At 42.9% G+C, this 22828-nt stretch overlaps 1 protein-coding gene across 1 annotated transcript; it reads left to right on the top strand.

Annotated features, from left to right (window-relative positions):
* Positions 1-1291: 1291 nt before the first annotated feature.
* ALOX5 (arachidonate 5-lipoxygenase) lies at positions 1292-22595 on the top strand (the record flags this gene model as incomplete). The annotated part of the gene is made up of 13 exons (XM_010147211.1): positions 1292-1490; positions 3327-3408; positions 4923-5045; positions 7334-7440; positions 10376-10548; positions 11277-11423; positions 11519-11722; positions 11952-12038; positions 13770-13948; positions 16614-16735; positions 18989-19089; positions 20756-20926; positions 22207-22595. Coding segments are annotated over 13 exons (1875 nt in total), but the record flags the coding sequence as incomplete, so codon positions are not given.
* Between the last annotated feature and the right edge of the window lie 233 nt (positions 22596-22828).

Consider the following 22828-nt stretch of genomic DNA (forward strand, 5'->3'; position numbering starts at 1 on the left):
AGCATCATTTTAGAATGTTGGTTGAACTCAGTGATTTTCATAGAATCATAGAATGGTTAGGGTTGGAAGGGACCTTAAAGATCATCTGGTTCCAACCCCCCTGCCATGGGCAGGGACACCTTGCACTAGACCATCTCTAGTGCACTAGACCATCATCTCTCGGCTCACATCCTAGCAGACATATGCTGTCATCCCTAGCTTGCCAAGGACTGCCATGCTGTTTGTGAAGCAGGTCTTTACCACCTGATGTGTATATGTGTGTCCTGTTGACATAAGCATTGCAAATTTTTGTGAAATCAAAATAAGCACTGTCCATGCCCATTTAAAATATTTGAGCTTAAAATTAAATCAGGCTGCATATTAGAAGAAATTCCAGTATCCTTATTAGTACGAAACAGCCTCTTATGAGTTGCAGTGTAGACTGGTCTGCCCCTCACCTGGATCATTGCATGGCCAGTAACTCAATGTTTAACGAGTCTGTCCCTGTAGGCCACCAGTGAGGGCACTTCTGAAGGCTCAGGTGTGGGTGGCCTTGGCTTTCGGTACTAGCTCAGTGCAAAGACCCTGTGACCAGACCCTTAGCCTGGGAAAAGAATAAACAGACTAGCTGCTGTGCAAGTCTAGGCTGAGGTCCCTCCATGTTGCAGGAGTCAGGCTGATGAGTTAATTCCAAACTGAGGAAGGACCTAAACCATGTTTCCACATGCTGGCTTGTTTTCTGTGAAAGAATGAAGTGTCTTCAGAGCTAGATGAGGTTCTTGTGAACCTTGTTTTCAGTTAGCTACTTAAATTCCTTTGTCCAAATCTAAGCTGTACAAACATAAAATGTACCATTGATGATCAGAGGGCTGTAGTCCCTGTCCTGTGAAGACAGGCTGAGAGAGTTGGCCTTGTTCAGCCTGGGGAATAGAAGGCTTTGGGGAGACCTTATAGCACCTTCCAGTACCTGAAGGGGCTCCAGGAAAGCTAGAGAGGGACTAGCTATTGCTAGGAGAGCAGTAAATAGTTTCATGAGCTGTACCTTTTTCTCAGACTTACAAACATTTCAAGGAGTAATATCATTTTCAGGTTGCATACAAAAATGTTCCTCCATTTCTGAAATGTTTTGCATATTCTTGTTTGCTCTTTTATTCATCTTTCTGTTGCATTGCAGTCCAATACTAGGTCTTCCTTTTCTCATCCATCAGAAGCTGGAAAGTTTGCCATATCAGGAAAGGCCAGGTATGCTTGTGTAGTGCTGGCTGTGCTTCCTGCATGTGCAGTGGGTCATTGACTGTATTCTGCTCTGTAGGTTGACTCCTATGATGTGACTGTGGAAGAAGACCTTGGAGAAATTCAGTTAATAAAAATTGAGAAACGTAAATATTGGTACCAGGATGACTGGTACCTTAAGTATATCACCGTAAAAACGCCAATGGGTGACTATTTGGAGTTCCCCTGTTACCGTTGGATTACAGATGAAAAAGAGGTTGTCCTTCGAGATGGAAGAGGTGAGAACTGTAAGAAACCTGTTATCCTGTAGAGCATCCAGAATTCTTCCACCTCTCCTTTCTCTTTCCCCATGTACCTCCCAGTCTTCTCTCTCCCATGGAGACCCACTGCCAGTCCCCTTCTTCATCCCAGGGAATAGGCTTTCTCTGCTGACTAGGACTGCTTTCTGAGCAGTTTTTTTGGCTGTGCGCTGGCAGTTGAGTTGGATGTTTTTGGAAGCCCATGCAAGAAAGAGTCCTTACAGTGGCTTGTTACACTGTTATTGAATTTTAGGGCTGACCCTAATTCCAAATTTTTTTGTCTGCTCCACAGCTCCATTGCTGGAAGCCTTTTTGATCTAATTAGAATTAGTGTCCCATCTTTGTTTCATATGAAGCCCCTAAATGGCCTATGACTGATTGCCTGTAAATTGTCATGTTTTCTTGAGAGTGAAATAAAATCCCAAAGTTGCCTGCTCAGCAGGTGCGAGGACTGACTTCAAACAGTAGCATCACTGTTCATCCCTTCCCTTTGCATGCTGTCAAGTCCAGGAGAAGGCAGGGTGAGGTGGATATGACTGCTGCAGGTAGTGGTGATGAGCTGAGAAAAGTGTTACAGTGCGTCTGTGCTCTGTTCAGAGTGGCCTGTTCAACCCAGAACTTGTGTTTTAACTGTCTCTGACTGCCTAATTGCTGTAATTAAGGTTGGGGCAGACATTTGACAGTGATGTTTGCCTGTTCCCTTCTGTGCTTCCTAGGGTGGGCTGGCTGCTGTAGTGGTCTGCAGTATGAGTGCCTGAAAACAGCTGAAGTAATATAAGAGGTGGTAGGAAATAAATGTTTATTTCCCATTAAATTTTTGGCTACTACTGGCTGAGGAATTTTGCATTTGAAGCCTTGGTCCTATATCACAACTATGTGTCAGTTTATTTTTGTTCTCCAGAGGGAATTTCCATTCTTCATAATTTGATTTATAACAACTGTAACACTTCCATGGAAAGCAGCTTTGTGTGACAGTCAGAGTATGGTGAGGTAAAGAACAAAAGCAAGTGAAACTGTACTGGTAACTTGAACACAACCAGCTGGAAGATGTTAGCTGTGTATGTTATCAGACGTATTACATTTGATATTTCCAACTCCAGACCCCAAAAAGCTATTTCTATGACACTCCTGCTGGCTTTATCTGCCTTCCCATTTGTGTATGTAAAGTGAATCATGTACCTTGCCCTTTCTCTGATCAGTAAGGAATTCTCTGTGTTATTTTATGGTATAGTGAATACATGGTCAGAAGAGCAAGCTGGCTGGAGATGAAGCATTACTGGTTTTCTTTCTGTTCTCATGATAAGAGGATATGATTATTGCCCCAAGATGACAGGGGCCAGCACAGCTCAAGGAGAGAGGATAGGAGATGTTCAGTGGAGATGTCTTTTAGAGGAGAAGATTAGCTGGAACAATGTTGTGATTTCTCTTGAAATCACAAGAGAAAGAGTAAGATTGATACTGAAATGTACAATTAATTCCTATGACCCTATTCAGGCCACTAATTGTTAGATATATACAGCAAGTGTCTGTGCCAGGGATCCAGGTTTTATATACAGTTGAGACAGATATTCCTAGCTTGAGCTTATTACCCCTTGGAGGCATCAGGTTAGAATCTTATCTCCTTCCACCAGTTCTCTGGGGATGGGTGTTTCTACTGAAGGTACGACATTGGATTGTGTAAGCATTTCCCACAGAAACTTTGTGAAGGTATAGATCAGAAGTTTGAAGGTTTGGAAACTTCGCTCTCCTTCTAAAGACAAGGGCAGTGATAGGTAGAGGAACCTCATAACCTTGTCTCTTTCCCATGTTTCACAGCAAAGCTTCCCCGGGATGACAAGACCCAGATTCTCAAGCAGCACAGACGCAAAGAGCTCGAGACTCGCCAAAAAATGTACCGGTGAGTTTCCCATAGCTCCCCAGAAGGTCTATGGTCTGTTTTCATCTGGTCAAAGTTTGGCAGAGTATGTTTAGATTATCATATTGCTCTAATTACTGGACTGCTGGATAAGAGAAAGTATAAGTTACCATATTGGCCATATATGTTTTTACTTAGGTGGAATTCAGTGTAAGTGGTGATCAGCCTGGTGCAAGTGCCATTACAAGATGCTTGAATCCCAGATAAGCCTATCTGGAAGGCCTAAGTGGGAGTGGTATAGTCTCTGTGTGGGTCCTCTGGCACACGGTGCTCTCAAGGAAGATTTGAAGGCAGATTTCATTTGCCTTTTACAGGCAGTACTCCAGTTTTGGAACATGATCTGAACATGTCAGATCTTATCAGAGTGTTTTGGCTGCTGCAGCAAGCTTGTTGTAGTTGTTTCCTGCACTGGGGTGCGGTGGAAGATCTGGCCCTGTTTGAGTGGACTGGAATGTGCTATCATAACACAGTTGTGATACCTACTTTTATATTGTCATAGGCATTTTTTCCTAATTAACATCACTATGGGAAAATACTATCTTCTATCAGTGGGTAATTCCAGGAGGCATTAGACATTTCCTTTTCCTAAAGATGTAGTCTGTCAAAATAACAAGAGTTTCTTGCACTTGCATCTCGTTATCGTGAGTGTAAGGATAAGAGAGACAGAGGGTCCATTCAGAATTGATGGATTGAGGCTTGGTGTATATGTTGTTGATATAATTTGACTAAGAAAGAATTTTGCTTACAAATTATGGGAAGTAGAGCAAAGGAAAATACAGTTCACAAAGAGCCGGGGCACAACATTTTATTTACGTATGCAAAAAGGAAGACAAAACCATTTGTAATTCCAGGGAAATAGGTATTTACAATTCAGCAACATAACTGATAACACACAATGCAGTCTGTGTGTGGCAGACAATTTGGAAATACCATTGAAACAGTATCCTTTACAAATCACCTTTTTTTGTTTTGAAGTAAAAATGGGGTACAGTGCAAGAACATACGTGGCAGAGGATGTGTGCCATGACCATTAGGAAGTAAGGCTGAATTGAGGCTATCTGCGTCTTTCTGAGAATAGCCTTTTGGAGGAACCTAAATATGTGTCTGAGTACTTTTAGCTGCTGTATCTCAGTTCTGCAAAAAATGTAGCCCCAAGAACGATTGTGCATTGGGCAGCTTTCTGTCTCTGTCCCCTCCCAATACATTTGTAGCTACTGCCACTTTTGACCAAATGTGACAAGAGTTTGGAAATATCACAGATATTAAGTTACTTCAAGTTTTGTGAAGGTAGGTGGCCAAATAAATGCCTTCCATTGTACTTGAGGATTCTGTAGGGTACTGGTAGGTGTGGATGTGGTATGAGTCACTATTTTTGGCCCAAATGAGTGTGCTGCAAATTTACTTTATAGAGTTGAGTCACTGAGCAGTGTAGGCAAAAGAATGACACAGCTCTCGTGGTGGTAAGGTTATATGGTTAATACAAACTCTCTTCTCAGCTGGAAGGAGTGGCATCCAGGCTTTCCTCTGAGCATCGATGCCCATTCTCACAGTGATCTGCCTCGTGACATCCAGTTTGACAATGAGAAAGGAATTGACTTCATTCTGAACTACTCTAAAGCGTAAGTGTTTGTGGAACTTTACAAGTTTGGCAAAATCTCTTTTGGGGCACAGTAAGTATCTGATCACCTTTTAGATTCCACTGAAATCTCTAAATCGGATTCTTTTCTCCAAGCTGAATCTGCAGTCAATCAAAATAGTAAAGAATTAAAGATTTTTTTTTTTTTTTAATATCAATATTTTAAGCTTTCCATGCTGGGAACGGCATGAGCCTCTGCATTCTCATTAGACACTGTTTTGGCTGTAGACAGACGGAGGAGGCACTGCTGAAAAGCATAGGAAGGACTATTGGCACCTGATACCTTAGGCTTTTGACTTAGTTCTTAGAGTCGCCTCCCAAAGATACTTCTCTCCACTGGTTGTGATAATTAAACCTTTCAGTCACATACCAAAAGAAGATGGTATCAATGCACCCTGAGACCCTGTTGAAGAAAAGCTTATCTGAACAGCCCATCAGTTAACCACATCTGAGTGTAATCTATTTGGGCCAACAAAGTCACTGTCCACCCACCTCCACATGTCGTGTCATTGAAAAAATGGATTCCTGACCATTGGATGAGCCTGAATAATTAAACCTACAGAGCTCTTTGAAATAGTACAGGGTTAATAAGTCAAATAGGACTCTGGTCTGTGAGTCTTCTTCTGAGCTGTCTCACATGCCCAGTCGCATCATACTGTCTCAGACATTCCACCATACTATCAGATGGTAGGATAGTCTGAAATGAGACAAGACTGGTCCAAGATCACCCACAATTTCTGTATCTGTGATTCTGTTAATATGCCAGTCTCTTCATATTTTGGAAAGGTGTTTCTCACATTGAGTGCTCAGACGGAGATGTTGTCATCAAACATAGGCTGGTAAGAATTAGGGAAGTTAATAGCCATACTGAGACACTTGCAGCTTGTAATAACAGTGCATACGTGCTTATCTGAGTCCATCTGGGGAACTGATGGTGACTGAAACCTTTCATGTCAGACCATTCTTGGTGTTACGTTTATGCAGCTGAATTTCACTACCAACGCAGAGCCAAACCCCATGGCTTGTTCCAAGACAATCTACCTATTTCTAATTTGGAAAATTGGAAACTTCAAAGAACATGTGTTTTTTTCACAGCAGAAGCAGTCCATTCTACATGCACCCTGTCTGGGGTCAGTGCAGAAGCAGCTTATTTGTCTGGGTTATGGTCATGCTGGTCTAGACCCCTCCTACAGAGTACCACTTGCTGTATTTCCAGGCTTTTGGTCCTCTTCAGCCACTTCTAATCCAGTTCTTTTTAAGGTGCCTCAGTCTAAGTTTACTGATCATAAATCCACCTTCCTAGGATTCTTCCTCCCTCAAATTCTGTTTGGGAGGACTTCCAGCAACACTGTGACCTTATTCTACTCCATTGTCTGCCCTGCTTATCTTTATGTGATGTGTGTACTTTTCTTTGTGCATTTGAAGTGTTAGTGGAAAGCCAACTTTCTTTTTCAAATGTATTATTTGCTTTCCAATCAAAATAAATAGTTTCTATTTAATACCAACAGTTTAGTATTTATGTAAGAATTTAGGACTTGTCATCTCATACGCGTGAACTTGCTTGCCCATGTTGTAGCCAGGATTCTTTGCTGAATTAGCACTTGAAGACAGACATTACTGGGTCCCAGCCCCCCATGTTCATGTGAAGTCTGCAACCAAGTGACTTGGTTCCTGCGTTTAGAGATGAGCGTCAAGTTTAACCAGCTGCCCAAGTAAATAGAAAGCTTTCAAAAACTCAGGCCTTGCGTTGTAGGGATCTGGTCTGGCCTTGGTCACGTAGACACCTACAGGAGCTTTTCTCTGTTTTGGAATACTGGCTGGACTGATCCTGGGTTGTGTTTGCTCTGACTTTATGCGAATCACTCAATCTCTTTGTGTCACCATACCCCTCTCTGAATTGGTGCTAATAATGGTCTTGGCATTCTCAGCAGATGCTAACAACTGATGATGTGTAAAGCACTAGTTTTTCTGACTACAATTTTTTAATATGACAAAGATCTTAAAGCACAGCCATTGTAGGCTGCCAAGAACAACTCTAGAATGGAGTTCAATAAATGTAGTACCAGGGACTGGGCTCTTGAGATGCCTTTCAGGCTTGTGTGTAAAAGCACAATCAGCCAATTTAATTCTGTAGGGTGACCAATTTCACATTTGACCACTGAAAAATTTATTGTGTGTCAGTATATAGAAGGGTGGGAAAGAAAAGGGAAGGATATTGAGGAAGCTGGAGCTGACTTTTTTCAGAGATGTTTTGTTTCATTTTGCTTTTAGGATGGAGAATCTTTATGTCAACCGTTTCATGCACATGTTCCAGTCCTCCTGGAGTGATTTTGCAGATTTTGAGAGGATCTTTGTCAGAATCAGCAACACAATCTCTGGTGGGTTTATCAGCATTTGCTCATGTTTGCATCATAGAATGACTAATCAGTTGTCTTGAGCATATCTGAGTAGGATGGAAGTGGCTGACCCACACTTCTGGTCTCCCATGGTTTTTCATAAATAAACTGTTATCTCAGACTGCTGATCACAAGAACAGCCCATGAGACCAAGAAGTGAAGCTATCATCTCACACAACTGAAATTGCTGGAAACTGCTCAGACTGCTCAGGACAGAGCTAAACTTCTCTGTCCTGAGCTATACTGGATATCAGGCCAGTTGGGCATCAGAGCCCCTTCTGGCTTTTAGAAACATATTTTCAGGTATGTGCAAGTCCCATAGGACAAATTTTCATAAGTATTTCACATCTAAACCTGAAGATAGCTTGGTGGGAGTACTTTTCAGAACATATTAGCTGTTAGGCATTTTTTAAAGTTTTATTTTGTATCTCCCACTTCAGCTTTTGAAATACATGGAATATCTGCAAAAAGGCACATTTGTAAATTTTCTCCACTAAAAGACAGTATTAGGATGACCCCTCTGGCCTCATACACAAACTAGATGAAAGGCTGTTGCCTAACATCTCAGCCATGCACTCCATCCTGGTTGCTTGCTGCTAATGGTCCTGGCTTCTTTTCCCTGTCCCAACACGAGGAGGGTGCCCCTGTCTCAGTTCTGCTGTCGTAGCCTCACCTGTAGCTCTCCTCAGTCAGTTCTTGTGGGCCATTTGTGTCAATGACATGAGACAGCTCAAATGTGTTCCAATGGTAAATTGTTCCTGACAAGGGCCATTTTGACAGAACTTGTTTCAGGCATACAAGTGCATGCTGTTAGGCCAGCAGATCAGAGGGTGGGTTGCAATGAGCTGTGAATGATGGGGAAACTCTAACTTCTTCACCTGGTCCTCCACACAGGATGGGCCATCAGATCACAACCTGGGGAACTGTGGTTCTTATTGGAAATTAGTGCGAGTTAGGCATGAATAGGCTTGGGACACTTCTCCAAAATGTCACCTCTTTTCAAAAACATATGAGAATTAATTGTGCATACTGCATTAAATGTCTTGCTGTGCTTGTCATTTCATACTCACATCTTCTTACTAGAAGACAAAAATCCCTTCCTCACTAGGAGTGTGAATTTCACTTTTTATTTGAGGCCATTCAGTTTCTGCATTAGTATTAAGATGTCAAAAATAAATTACTTCTTTTCTTGAAGCTTTTTCAATATGGAAGTCGTAGGAGTTACGTAAAAGAATTGCAGGCGTTGGTTTTGAAGTTCATTCTGTAAAGCAGGGCTGGGAAACCTCTGTTTCATGAGCCATACCCAACCTTCTCCTATCGCCCATGGGTACATTATTTTACTTTATTATTGGTTATAATAGATACACAGATATTATAAGCTGGTTAGCATGTGGTTCCTCCAATGTCTGTAAATGGCCTGTTCAGACTCTGCCAAGGAAAATGTTTTTCCTTCCTGCTCTGAAGTTTTGCTCCTCTTCAGGCTGCCTAAGGACCAGTTAACAGAAATAAGTAATTTGTGTGGTCTTGGATATGAAATAAAGCACACAAGCTGGCCAGAGTTATTAAAAACTAATTACAGCAATTTGTTACGTTTAATAAGATTGCTTCCTAAAGAACTTTTAACACAGGAGTTAGATATAATCTGCAATTAATTTAATTGATAACATTTCCATACTCATGAGGAAATCTCCAATTCTTTGAGTTTTAAACATTAAGCTTCAGTCTCAGTTACATTAATGCAGCTCTGAATCAGATTATTTGCAAGCCTTGGCAGAAACAGGGTTAATGGAGAAGGTAGTTCAAGGCATTTTTCAGTCATGCAGTTTCTGTCCAAAGTGGTGAGTTATTTTTAGCTTGGTGCTGACTCGAGACACAGCTCCAGACTCATTATGCAATTGACAGAGATGATGTAAATGTCAACTTTAAGTGAACTTAACATTTTTCCAAACTGTTGGAAGACATTGTGAGTTTTGAGACTTTTTTTCTTTAACCACTGCACTGCATTCCCTAAGGCCTATCTTTTTCATCCTTTCACCCTTTCTAGAAAAATTAATTGCTTGCAGAAAAAGTTCTGCCTTGTCTAAAAATAGTCAGTAGTGGAAAGCTTTACTTGCTTCATTTTTCCCCTGAAGACACTAGTGGGATTTTTCATATTAGTCATGTTTTTTCTGACTCTAAACTTGTAGGCTGAAGTGGTGACATGACATTATGAAACAGAACACTCCAGTTGTGGAAAACATCCACTGGTACTATGTATGTAATGGTAAAGAGACGGAGTACCCAAATCATCATTTTATTAAGAAAAGATGCTAATCTGGGTGTATTTTAGCGGTTGAAAAATAAACAGGAAAAAAATTGTTAAACAAGCAAAACAACGAATGAGCAATTTTACAGAGTCAAAGTCCAAACCCTTCCCCAGGTGTCCCTCACACAGCTCCAGCTAAGAGAACTACTTCAGCCACTGCTGTTCTTTTCCCTCCATTGCTCTGTGTTTCCCTTCCCCTGCCTGTGCCACTTGTTTGGACTCATCCCTCTGTACTGCACCCCCTGAGAATTTGAAGAAAGAGATTTAAAAATAGCAGGTCTCAGGAAGACTTGAGAAGGTGGTCTGCAGATGGGGAGAGTATTTTTCATAGGAGTGGAATATTTTACTCCTCATTGCTTCTAAACATGGAGAAACAAATTATTATCAATCTAACTCTTCTCAGAGTGAAAAGCAAAGATTACATCGTCCATTTAACTTAAGTGATTTTTCTTAAAATTCTGTGGCAAGTTTTGAATGCTCTTCTTGCTACTTTCTTTAGTCAAAATTGCTGTGCAGTACAACAAAAGGTGAGGAGGAAAGGGGGGATCCTACAGTGCAGCAGGACATTGATGCAGTGCAGATATTGATACTGCAGGCTTGTTTTTCCTTTAGAATATGTGATGCAGCACTGGAAGGAAGATTTTATGTTTGGCTACCAGTTCCTAAATGGATGCAATCCTGTGCTCATCCGGAGATGCACAGAGATACCCAAGAAGTTGCCTGTGACTATGGATATGGTAGAATGCAGTCTGGAGAGGAACCTGACGCTGGAGGAGGAGGTGAAGGTATGGCTCTGTGCAAGGCTGGACTCCATCTGTTCCTTCTCATATCCCCTAACTTCCAAACCCTGTTCTAACTGCCTTCAGCTGCATCTCCTCTCTTCAGGCTGTATGGTTGGTTGTGGCAAAGACAGTTGTCTCTGCAGGCTGACAACACTTCTGTTGACTGTTTTCTCCTGCTATCCTGGAGCCACAGACATGCCTTCCTCCAGGTCCAGTTAAAGAGATGTCACCAGGAGGTGAAGGGTCATTTTTCAGTGGTTTCCTCTGAAATGTTAGGGATTTACTGACTGCCTCAGAAGGGAAAAGTGCCTCTGCCTTTCCTGGAAGAGTCTTACCCTGTTGTCAGCCACAGAGTTGAACTAACATGCTGAAGGAGGGTTGGCAAGGGTGGTGCCTTGCTTTTGTTTGTATGATGAGTAGGGGGTCTCTTCAGCTAGCAGTGAGAAACTTGTTTGCATGTTAACATCACTGCATGCATGTCAAAAACATAGTTACTCTTTGGTTGAAGGATCGCTAGCAGGCTAAGCAGACACAAGTCAGGTAGTTTGTGTAAAGGTGTTTGCTGTCTTAGTGGCATCATCCCCGAGTCACCATGAGTAAGGGCAGGCTGCTGGCGACTTGTAACCACAGAGTATGAGTCAACCTCTGGCCGAGACTTTCTGAACTTTGTTCTGACCCTTGCTGCTTGTGCTCCATTAAAACACATCATGTATTTTTTTATTTTTCCCCAGCAAGGAAACATTTTCATTGTGGACTATGAGCTGCTGGATGGTGTGGATGCCAATAAAACAGACCCGTGCACAATACAGTACTTGGCTGCACCCATCTGTCTGCTGTATAAGAATCTAGAGAATAAAATTGTACCCATTGCAATCCAGGTGAGCTTACTGTCAGGGTCTTTAAAGGGACACATTACTTGTCTCATCTTAAACATGTATGACTTGGGATTTTGTATTCTTTTTATGTCTTTCAGCTTGGTCAAAAACCTGGGCCAGACAACCCCATATTCCTTCCTTCAGATGCCACGTATGACTGGCTGCTAGCTAAAATTTGGGTTCGTTCATCTGATTTCCACATCCACCAGACAGTGACCCATCTCTTACGGACACACTTAGTCTCAGAGGTGTTCAGCATAGCTATGTTCCGGCAGCTGCCTGCTGTACATCCCTTCTTCAAGGTTGGTTTTGCATGAAGGGATGTATGTGGCTCAGGGAGGTTATCACAGTAGCTTGACAAACCCAAAGGAAGTCCTGGTGATAGCTCAGCTGAGATAGTTTGTCTGGCTGTCCTATATGGCAACGTGCAGCTAAGCCACCAGGACTTCCAGACCTTCAAACTCTACACTTGGTTGCTGTTGAATTCTGTCAGAGAATTTGCCTTCTTTCATTGTTTGTCCCATTTCACAGCTTTTGGTGCCACACATGCGGTTCACAATAGCCATCAATACCAAAGCCCGAGAACAGCTTATCTGTGAATGTGGACTTTTTGACAAGGTAAGTAATCCCCTTTGCAAATCTTGATTATTCATCATGGTTCCAGATGTACTTTTATCCTTTAACCATAACATGTTGCCTTGTTTCTTGACCTTTCTACTAAAGGGCAAACGTAACTACTGTAACCTGAGAAACTGGCACACAGAACTGATGCCTTGTTGTGCTAAATATGTTCTCTTTTACCTCTCAGTAAACAATTCAGAACTGGCCAATGTCACTAGTGAGTCAGTATCTCACTCATGGCTGATATGGTCTGGGGTATGAGTATAGGACTGTAAAGTAACAATATGCACATATATCCCTGCACATGTATGCACACAGTTAAGTCTCCCGGTTCTTTTAAGTACGCAGTTATTCATCTTGGGGCAGCATGGTGAGCAAAAGAATCTGTGATTGCAAAAGGAAATTGTCATCAGGGAAAGTTGTGTAGATAGGAGAAATTTCTAAGCCCACGAAGAGTGGGTGTAGATTCCAGCCTGTCTTCTTGAATTGCCATAAACAGCAGATCTGCTAGGATTAAAGCTCAGCTTTGTCTGAGTCAGTGAAACATAGCTGTATATCATGGGCTGTGGTGTAGTTCTTAGGTCAAATCTGTACATGTAAATCTGACTGCACTGGTATTTAACATGTACCCAGCTCTTCCTCCCTTGGCCCCCACAGAAATGGCATGCTGCATCTAGGAACCACAGTAGGTTGGCATGCATCAGTCTCTGTGACAACATGCTAGCCACAACTGGGAAGGCTGGGGAGGTTTCAGAAGTCCTTTCAAAGAAGGAGTTTCAGGACAACTCTGTCGCACTCACACCTCTGGCACCAGACGAGAAGTAGCTTCCACTCTACAGAGTTTTTCACCCAAGGAGAAAAGAGAGGTTAAATTCCAGCACCTTCTTTGTCTTCTGTACTCCACTGCTGACTGTGGATACCTGGCAGGCACTCCCATCCTTTTGAACAGAAGCATCATGTCTGTACTCTGTGCATGTGGGGTGAGTGTCTGGCTAGGACCTGCCAGCAGGGATCCTGAAGTTCCAGAATTTGTTGGTTCCAGTATCAATGAACAACCAGCCACAGAACTACTACTGTAGCACTACAACACATTGAATGCTAGAAAAGCAACATTTGAGAGCTTTTGTGCAGTGATTATCTGAAGAGTTTTGCAGTGATGTTTGTTGTGGACATGTAGTGTTTTCCAGATGTAATTGTATACTGAAACCCTGGCCAATCCTTATCAGTAGCCACCCAGTGGATTGATCTCTTGGCTTAAATTCCAGGGAGGCTAATGGTAGTCTCTGTCTCCAAACACTTTCTCCTAAATCATTCTGTAGCAGCAGTGGGTCGTTTAGCAAAAACCCTGTTCTAACACACTCTTGGCTGCCTTCCTTCACACACATTCTGGTTCTAGAGTATAGGGCTGGCAGAAAGCACTCAGGGTTCAATACTTCAGTGTTGCTGCATTGTATTACTGTATTCCATTATAAGCAGGTGCCGTACCTGTGGAGAATATGTGCATATTAACAGTGATTCATTGGAGAGGTGTGAAATCTCTGAAGACAAAATGCACAGTTGCAGTAGACCTCTGCAGTTCATTACTTGCTTGTGTGGAGATTTGATTTTTTCCTTGAAAAACAGTTTCACTAGCATTTTGAATACCATCTCCTGCAAACTTGGAAAGCCAGTGTCAGCTCAAAGTGAACATAATCTCCAACTATTCCTGTGTTGCCATTCTTCCTGCAGGCAAATGCTACGGGTGGAGGAGGACATGTACAAATGGTGCAGAAAGCAATGAAGGATCTGACTTATAGCTCCCTCTGCTTCCCTGAGGAGATCAAAGCTAAAGGGATGGACAGCAAAGAGGATATCCCCTACTACTATTACCGGGATGACGGCATTAAGGTCTGGGAGGCTATAAAGAGGTAAGAGACCCTTGCTCTAGAATTGGCTAATAAAGTCACTGTCACAGAGACAGGACTTCGTTTTCTCTCTGCCCACTTTGCTGTTCATTGCAGCCTTGTGAACAGCACCCGGGCTGTTTAGTCACATGGTGCCTCTACCATCCAGCATATATCATCTGACGAAAAATAAATAGTCAAGCACAAACCCTTGAAAAGCACCTAATTCCTGCTTATTTCAGCCCTGTTTTCTTGCATTCTGTATTTCAGAGGTCCCTTTATAAGTATGTACTCTTCTACAGGATTTCACAGAGTTTAGTGAGTTGGAATTTAGCCCTGCTAAGAGAATTTAATTAGCTGCTTTTTTTTTTTTTTTTTAATCTACTCACAAACCAAGAAAGAACCTAGCTCTCTGAGCCAGCCACATGAGCTCATCAGGGTTCTTGTGGAGTGGAACTGTAAGCTTGGCTTGCATGAGAGTTGTGTTTTGAAACTCAGTAAATTAGGCATTAATTGATTTGAGCAAAACCTTACTTAAAATGCATTAAAATTGCAAGGCCCACGTTTTGTAAGTAAAAGCAGCAATTCTGAGTCAGGAGAGGTACTGCAGGGCTGCTCGACCACAGAAATGTGGCTCCTTTTCAGATGTGAAACATTGCTTCAAAATGGAATGGTTCATATGTTTTTTATTATACAGTGGCATTTCATTAAACAAACAACACATTTTTGCATGGCATAAGTTGCTTGCTAAATATGCAGCTGTTTCTGGTCACATCACTTTTGAAAACATGTTCATTAAAACTCATATTTTTGTGTACACAAGGTAGGTGGTTTATAATGCAAGTGAAATGTTTAAAGTGTTGGGTACGTCTTTGTCTCTTGTGTTTTCTCTGTGTTTTGGCAAGGGGTTATCTTGCAATGTTTCCTGCAATTGTAAGTACCCACTTGAGAGAAAAGGAAGTTATAACTTTTCTGTGGTGGTTTTCTTGATACAATCCATTTTCTGTGCCTCTTCTCTTTCCTGTGTTTTCTTTGCTGATTGAGATATGCCTTTTCAAATACCAGGTAGTATTTAGTCAATTCAGTTTAGTTTGTGAGTGTAAACCTAGCTGGAGGAAGATGTTACAGTGCCTCAAATTCGGCAGAGAGCTTTTTTGTAAGTGAATAATTTAATTTATAAATTACGTGGGCAGTACCCTTTTGAGTGCGTGAAATCCTGACCCATGAACCCATGGTCATGCATGTGTCTAGTCACACTGCATCTGCTACGATCTTCATGGGTGTCAGTCTCCACTCTTCTGATGAAATAACTTCTATCCCCAGCACTGCTTCACATGTGGTACATGGCCTAGACCTAAGAAAGCTGATAAGGACATCACTATAGAAACAGTGAGGCTCACATGGCAACTTTTTAAACACTTTCTGTAATACTCAGTTTCTTATTTGTGATCTAACTACAGATAGATATTCCAAGCCGAAAAGCCTCATCCTTATTCCATGTACTAATTTATATGTGCATAGAAGAGAGCCTAAATAATACCATTGTGTAGGAGAAGGATTGCCTTCTGTATGCCTTTGGCACAGGTGCCAGGTGACGGAGGCAGAGCTCATGCAGGCAGGTTTATCTCTGCATGTTGCAGGATTTTTTCTTTTCCTGTGGCTTCCTGAATATCTTAAACTATGCAGTTGTTCATCTGCCTTAAAACCAACTCTTTACTTGGTTGGCTAATAGAAACCACATTGACAGATCTGTAAAGGTCTCCAAATCGTAATAAAGGCAGAGCTTATTAGGGGAGAAGTCTGTATTGGATAACAATTTTTAATCCCATCAGTCAGCTTCTGCAGTCAGATGTTTCACCCTATGGGTTGTCAAAATATTTACAAGAGATTATAGGTACCTGCCGAGCTAACAGAATATCTCAGCATAGCTCAGTTAACCAGTCATTCAGTCATGAAATACTAATCTTCAGGAAACCAGGCTTGCCTATTTTTACTGCTTTCAGAACTATTTGTGTAACCTTAGTGTTTTAAGATACTTTATTTCTGAGGTGAGTTAGGCTGGGAAGCTTTTATAGAAAGAGGGATTTTGAGAAGAGGAACTGAGCAGGGAGGAGAGATCTGCTGTATGCAGTGGGCATAGGAAAAAGAGAAGTTTCCTGGGCCATCCCCACTTTGGAGTGTGCCGCTTGTGTTTTGTGAAAAAGATGTGCAGTAGGAGGGGTTCAACTATTTGAGTGGTATTCAGGAGTGGCTTCAGAGTATCCCACATATGAGGGATGGTGCCAGTACCACAGTTTGAGAAACCCTGTTCCCAGGATGAGCACAATATGGATATGGCAGAGGGAGTCTGTATTAAGTGAAGAAAAGGATGTAGATCTGAGGACAGAGGTCTGGGCAGGAGCAAAGCCTCACATAAGAGAATAAAGCACACAGAATTATTCAGGGGATGCAGTGTTGTCCAGCATCTTTTTGTTGGGGGAGGAAGTGATGCTGCAGTCAGTAATGAATCAAAGTTGCCTCTGTTCATTCCCACTGCTTGTGGGAAGGAGGTGCGAGGGTGTTGAGACCTGCTTTTGCCCTTCCCGCATGTAGCATCTGCCTCCTCTGCAAGGTCAGTAGAAGGTCTTCTGTGAATGGCAGGCTTGTGTTCTTTTAGTTTTGTCTTGTTAATTTGTTCCTGTGTCTGCAGTTTTGCAGAGGATGTGATTCACATCTACTATGAGAGTGACGAGGTGGTGTGTGAGGATGTGGAGCTCCAGGCCTTCATCAAAGACATTTACGTCTATGGGATGAGGGGCGTGAAGGCCTCAGGTAAGGTATGATGGCCCAGCCAGGTTTGCAGCTTGTCAAGTGCCTGCTGGCAGCAATGCTGCATGCACAGCATACCTTGAACTGTTGGAGACCCTCTCCCTTCTTGGCCCAAAAACGCTCAGTTTTATGGGTGAGACCCTGCATCAGGATCTCCCTCCCTCAGGAGACATCTCCTTCCTTTGCCACAGATTCTGACGATGAGAAAACTCATGTAATCTCTTTGTACACCGAGGATTGGTCCTTTGGTCTTGTCTGCTCGTGCTTTAAGCATTAGGGGAGGGGTTGCCTGTATGTGCTATTGAAACCACCAGGAAGACTGTTAGAAATCACAACTGGCAGTGTGAACCCCTTGAACCCTCTCCTCCAAACCTTGCAAAAAATAAGAACAAGTAAGAACCTCCCCAGGAGTGTCTTGCTGCACTTCACATTTGTTCAGCACCTGTGTCGTTGCTGAGCTGTTCTGCTCTCTTCAAGAGAAGATATTCATAATTACTTCCAAGAAATATTTTCCTTTGCTCTCTCTCCTTTCACTGCCTTTCATTTCTTGCAAACCATTACTTGGCTGTGGGAGGTCTCACCCTAACATGGTTGTGTTCTCCCACTTGAGTTAACACTCTCCTACCTTACCCTAAACATGTTCTTTATTTCCACTCACATTTTGTCCAAGCAGGTTTTTGAGAATTTATACAGGTGAGTGAGAGTTCTTCATACTGTCCTGACTGATTTACATCTAGAAACATCTGTTGGCCAGTGATCTGTGGCAATTGGCTTTGGGATTGCATGCACATGTCTGTGTGTGAGACCTCCAGGAAAAACTGTGATGTTTCCTCTTGTTATCAGTATGCACTGGTGTATAACAGCCTCTTGGGCTCTACCTGCCTGGACAAGCAAAGGACTGGGGGACACTTAGTTGCTATCATTTTTGTTTGTCTAGTTTTCTATTAGGAAAAGCTTAGGAATGGCCTGCTAGTAGGAACTTCATGCTTGACCTAAGCATCTTGATACAGGAAAAGTACTGAGCCTTTCCAGGGCTACAACTGGTGTGGGACACTACAAGCACCACTGGTGGCAGGACTGCAACTACAGGTGGGAAACCTACCAGGCCTGCAGCATCCCTGTCTGTGCTCCTGCTGCTCCAAGGGCTGGGGCAGAGAGCAGGGGGACTTGGCTGGGTCTGTAAAGAATGGAAGGAAGGAGGCTGTTGCACCCCTCTAGTCTCCATTCCTGCCCTGGGAGGGCTGCTGTGACTGGGAGCATGCCAAACCCCTTCAAAGATGAGCATAGTGTACTTAGGATAGCAGGACACAGGAGGCGATGGTGCAGCTTCTCCTCTTTGGTCGTGGTGGCTGGCCAGAGCTACCATGTGCCTCTTCCCCCTCTCAGGCTGTTCACATCTGCATTAGGTTGGTGGTGGAGACGTAGAAGCAGCTGGCACAGGCAGCCTGAACAGGGGCAGCTCACCACAGGGTGCTGACAGGTCTCTAGGTATCCTGGGACCTGTGGTGACATTGGGCTGGGACAAGGACTACAGCACAGGATTGTGCAGTAATGGTGATAGGAAAGATGCAGGCTTGGGAATGCTTTAGCAGTAAAATATTTCCCTAGTCCCTGACTATTCCTTTCTCTTTATATAGCTCTACTTGATTATTCTCCTTCAAAGACAGCTTAATGCAACTATTTCTGTTCCTCATTCTGTTGTTTCTCTTTCAGAAGTTCTCGTTTCCTCACTTCCCATTTCAGCAAATAAATTCTTACTGCATTCTTTCTCACAGTACACTTGATCACTGAGCCAGTGAACACAAGCACATGGTCATTTCCTCCTTGGCATGAACATTCCTTGCTTGCACTGCAGACAAGAAAAAGGGAGTATCTGAGGTCCCTGCCCTATGGACTCTCTGGGTTCCTTGCTGCAGGGTAGGTAGGGTGAGAAGACAGGGATACCATATTTTTTAAAGGTGTAATTATAGTTTGCCTTTCCCTTAAGGAGTGCCACATACTGCAAACAGTGATGGTGCCTCACAAACCTGTATGACGTAAGGCAGGATCACTCTGGTTTTATGCCTGGACAGCCAAGACGCAGAGAGGTTGAGTAACTCCTATCAGAAAACACAGCAAGATGCAGAAAGACAGTGCCCTGCTCTTAGGGACTGCTGCACCATCCTCTAACTCCTGCCTTTTGAGGAGCTGATTACTACTGGGTAACTGGGTTACTTCATAGCTGAGTTACTTAAGCATTTTTTCTCCCGCATTTAGGATTTCCTAAGATGATTAAGACACGAGAGAAGCTAGCAGAATATCTCACGGTGGTAATATTCACCACATCGGCCCAGCATGCAGCTGTGAATTTTGGTCAGGTAAGAATTTCTGAGAAGACTGTTCTTTCTGGTGTGGGAGGTCCATCTACCAGGGCAAGGTCTGAGAAATGTTAATTAGCAGATGGACAGAAATTACATTACTCTTTCTGGTCAAAATAACTGCAGAGCAATCTGCATAAAGCCTGTGGAAACGGAAATATTTTGGAAGCTGAGAAAAGCATTTTGAGTCCTGAATAAGTACCAAAGCGCAAATTAGGGTTTCTAACCTCTATGTTTTATTTTTTTATTATTTTATTATGGGGACCAATTTTTTTAAGCAGGTGCACAGTCTAGCTACCATGCTTTCCAGACATCACCTGAACTGCCTGGATATGACATGTGCTGGTAGTCTGTGGCACATTCTGCAATGAAATGCAATGAGTTATGCTAAGTGGCTTTACTTTGCATTTTGCTGTGAGTGCATACACGTGTGACTGCCGTGGGTTGCTGCTGTAAGCTGTGCTACTTTGGCAGTGTGCCTCTGCTGAAGTGGCATACATCCCATTTTCAGATGTGGCATAGGGAACGTGCAGCACAGCTCAGTGCTGTGACTGCAGTTCATGTAGCTGCATATGCCATCTTTGAGTTGGTGCATCTGGCTGTTTCCAACAGCTCAGTCCCAGCAGTACAGCGATCCGGCTGGCCTAATGGAGCATTTACCATGGGTCTTGAGTTAACTCCTTGAAAGATGACTTGCATGTCTACAGGACCTCCAATTCTATTCTCTGCAGCAGCACAGACAAGACTCTAAAGGGCAAAGTCACATTGAAGTCAGTGGGATGACAGTCCAGATCTTCAGTGATATCTAGATGCTCAAATCCCACTGACTTACACAGAAATTTGAAGCAGTACATCTGTGAGGATCTAGGCTTTGGTTATGTATGGTCAAGTTTTCAAAAGCACCAACGTGCTTAATATTCCCACTGCATAGAAAGGGCATTGCTGCTCACTTCTTGAGTTTGTGAGTCAAGTGGCAACTTTGAGCTTCCTCTGTGATGTTTAATGTGCCTGTGTTGTCGCTGCCTGCCTTTACTGACATATATCTACCCTGAAACTATAGTAACGGCCTGCCTTTCAAATGCTGTTTCTTCCAGCATGAAGGCATTTTGGAAAGCAGACTTCACAGCCAGAAGCAAGTCTCATTGTCAGTCTGTATTGCAGAGCTTTACTGAGTGGGTGGTCAGTCACTGGAACAGGTGACTTTCTTACTACCTGACCACAGTACTGTGGGCATGTTCTTAGAGCAAATTTTGCAGAAAAGAGCAACTGGAGAAAATGAGATTTTTATCACTTATGGGTTTTTTATCAGAGGTCATCTCAGATTATCAGAAGAGATCTTTGTTTAATTAAACAGCTAAGTTCTTAGCTTGACTAGTGAATCTGGGCTGTGTGGCACATGCCTGTGGTAAGCAGAATAATCACTCCCATCTATACAACCCAACTCTCTCCATTGTGAGATCCTGAGAAAGACAGTAGGGACTTCCTTGTCTCCTTCAGTCCTTCTCTAGAGCATCTCTCTGTCCTTTAGTTAGTATCTTCTCTTTCTGAGAGGCTTATATTACAGAAGCAAAAACTCCCTGGTGTTAAGACTCCTGACTTTCTTTGCAGTGTTCCTAAATACCAGCCCCTACAGCTTTTTACTGTGCTCTTTTGCTTTGTTGTGCAGTATGACTGGTGTTCCTGGATTCCCAATGCTCCACCAACAATGCGCCGCCCTCCTCCAACGGAAAAGGGGACAGTCACCATCGAGCAAATTGTGGAGAGTCTGCCAGATAGGGGACGTTCTTGTTGGCATCTTGGAGCTGTCTGGGCTTTGAGCCAATTTCAGGACAATGAAGTAAGTTGACCTCCCCGCTCTAGGTGATGGAGATGTAGGTGAGACCACGAGGGCCATGGCAAGACCACACAGACCTATGAGATTGTAGTGCAGCTGCTCTGTGCTTGACTTGACCATGTTCGCCTCTCTGTGGAGATATATATCAGTGGTGTGGGTTTGCTCTTGTTCTGCCAGATGCAAACCAGCTCTGAGCAAGAAGTGGAATTTTACTCTGAGGCTGTGCTTCAGCTAAAATGAAAGTTCCTAAACTCAAGCACGGTATTGCCAAATAAGGATGCTGGTGTGGGAGGAAGAGGGCTGCAGACGCACAAGGGTTTTCTCCTCTCCCTGTCTCAGCAGTGCTGGTGGAGAAGCTACAGTACTGCTGTGTCCCCATGTCCTGTCCCTTTGCAAAATCTGCCCCAGTGCCATGTGCACCACAATGGGGGCTTGTGCCTAATATGTGGCTTGTGGCTGATGTGGAGTGCAAACAAAACAAGCCTGCGGAAGGCCTTGCAGGCATGGTCTGGAGCCACTTGCATCGTGTAAAATGGGGTTGTAGGTAATTGGTTGTCTCACCCAAGGGCTGTGTCTGGCAGACATGTTTTTAAGTCCTTAAATGGAAGATGGTGGACAGAGGGTACTTCACATGAAGTTTTTCTTTAAAAAGAAAGTAGATTTCAGCTGAGAAACTGGTAGTGTATGCAGTTTCATGGGAAATGGTTACCTAAAGCAGGTAGTATGCCAGTATACACATTGGCAATGGGGTATTCAGTACACCCTTAGAGTCCAGGCTGACTAAAGCAACTGTCAGGTTAAACTTTGAAAGACAGTTTTAAGTCAACAGAAACTTCCACTGTCACTGAAAGAACAGTCATCTTCCTTTTTCATCCCTGGCTGTTCATTATCTTCCTGTGCTGCCCTTCCCTTTAGCAGCACAAATATTTGTGCAGCTGCACAGAGATCTGGCTTGGGAAACTGATTTGGCTGATCACTACCCTGAAAAAAGTACTTACTTTTCAGTGGATCAGCTTCTTGCAGAGGGAGGTGGTGCCACGTGCACACCTGAACCAGCACTACAGAAAGATGCCAGGATGGATAGAAACAACTAGTGGTGGAGGGAGGATAGAACAGCATCTTTCACTGGCAGTGCCAGTGTAGGCTAGCTTAAATATTGATTGTGCTATTTTAAAAGTAGCATTTGTGTGAAGGTCTGGGTGTTGTTCTGCTGGATGACATAATGTTGAGACAGAAGAGTCTTTGCTTTCTCAAAGCATGATTTCTTGGTGTTTTTCAATTAGCTGTTTCTGGGTATGTACCCAGACGAACACTTCGTGGAGAAGCCAGTGAAAGAGGCTATGGCAAAATTCCGCAAGAATCTGGATGAGATTGTCAGCACCATCACCGAGCGCAACAAGAACAAAAAGCTTCCTTACTACTACCTTTCCCCTGATCGCATTCCCAACAGTGTTGCTGTTTGAGCAAGAGAGTTTGGAGGCGTGTAAACTAGTGATGCTTTCCAGTTACATATGCTTCTTTGCAATGAACTTTCAGAAATTAATGAAATAAGAAACCCACCTTCTCCATCAGAGCTGACCCATAACCGATGTGGACTTTCAAAACAAGTTTGATTATGACTTGTAGCCAAGGCTAGTTGGCAACCCTCTAGGTTAAATTTGTTACAGTTTATTTTTCCAAGATTTTTTTAATTAATCTTAGAATCAGTATTCATGTTTCTGTTAGCTTTCCCTCTCCTAGTCAAGATAATATAATCACAGATTTACTCATGTTATTCAGTGAAAATAGTATAGGGAGCAATAAGTAAGTCACATTTAAAATCCTTTTTATTTTAATAGATGACACTGTTGACATATAGAAATGCAGTGTTTAAAGTTTATGCATTGTATTAAATCTGATTAAGAC

The sequence above is a fragment of the Eurypyga helias genome, unplaced genomic scaffold (genome assembly GCF_000690775.1).
Source record: "Eurypyga helias isolate BGI_N326 unplaced genomic scaffold, ASM69077v1 scaffold15852, whole genome shotgun sequence".
NCBI lineage: Eukaryota > Metazoa > Chordata > Aves > Eurypygiformes > Eurypygidae > Eurypyga > Eurypyga helias.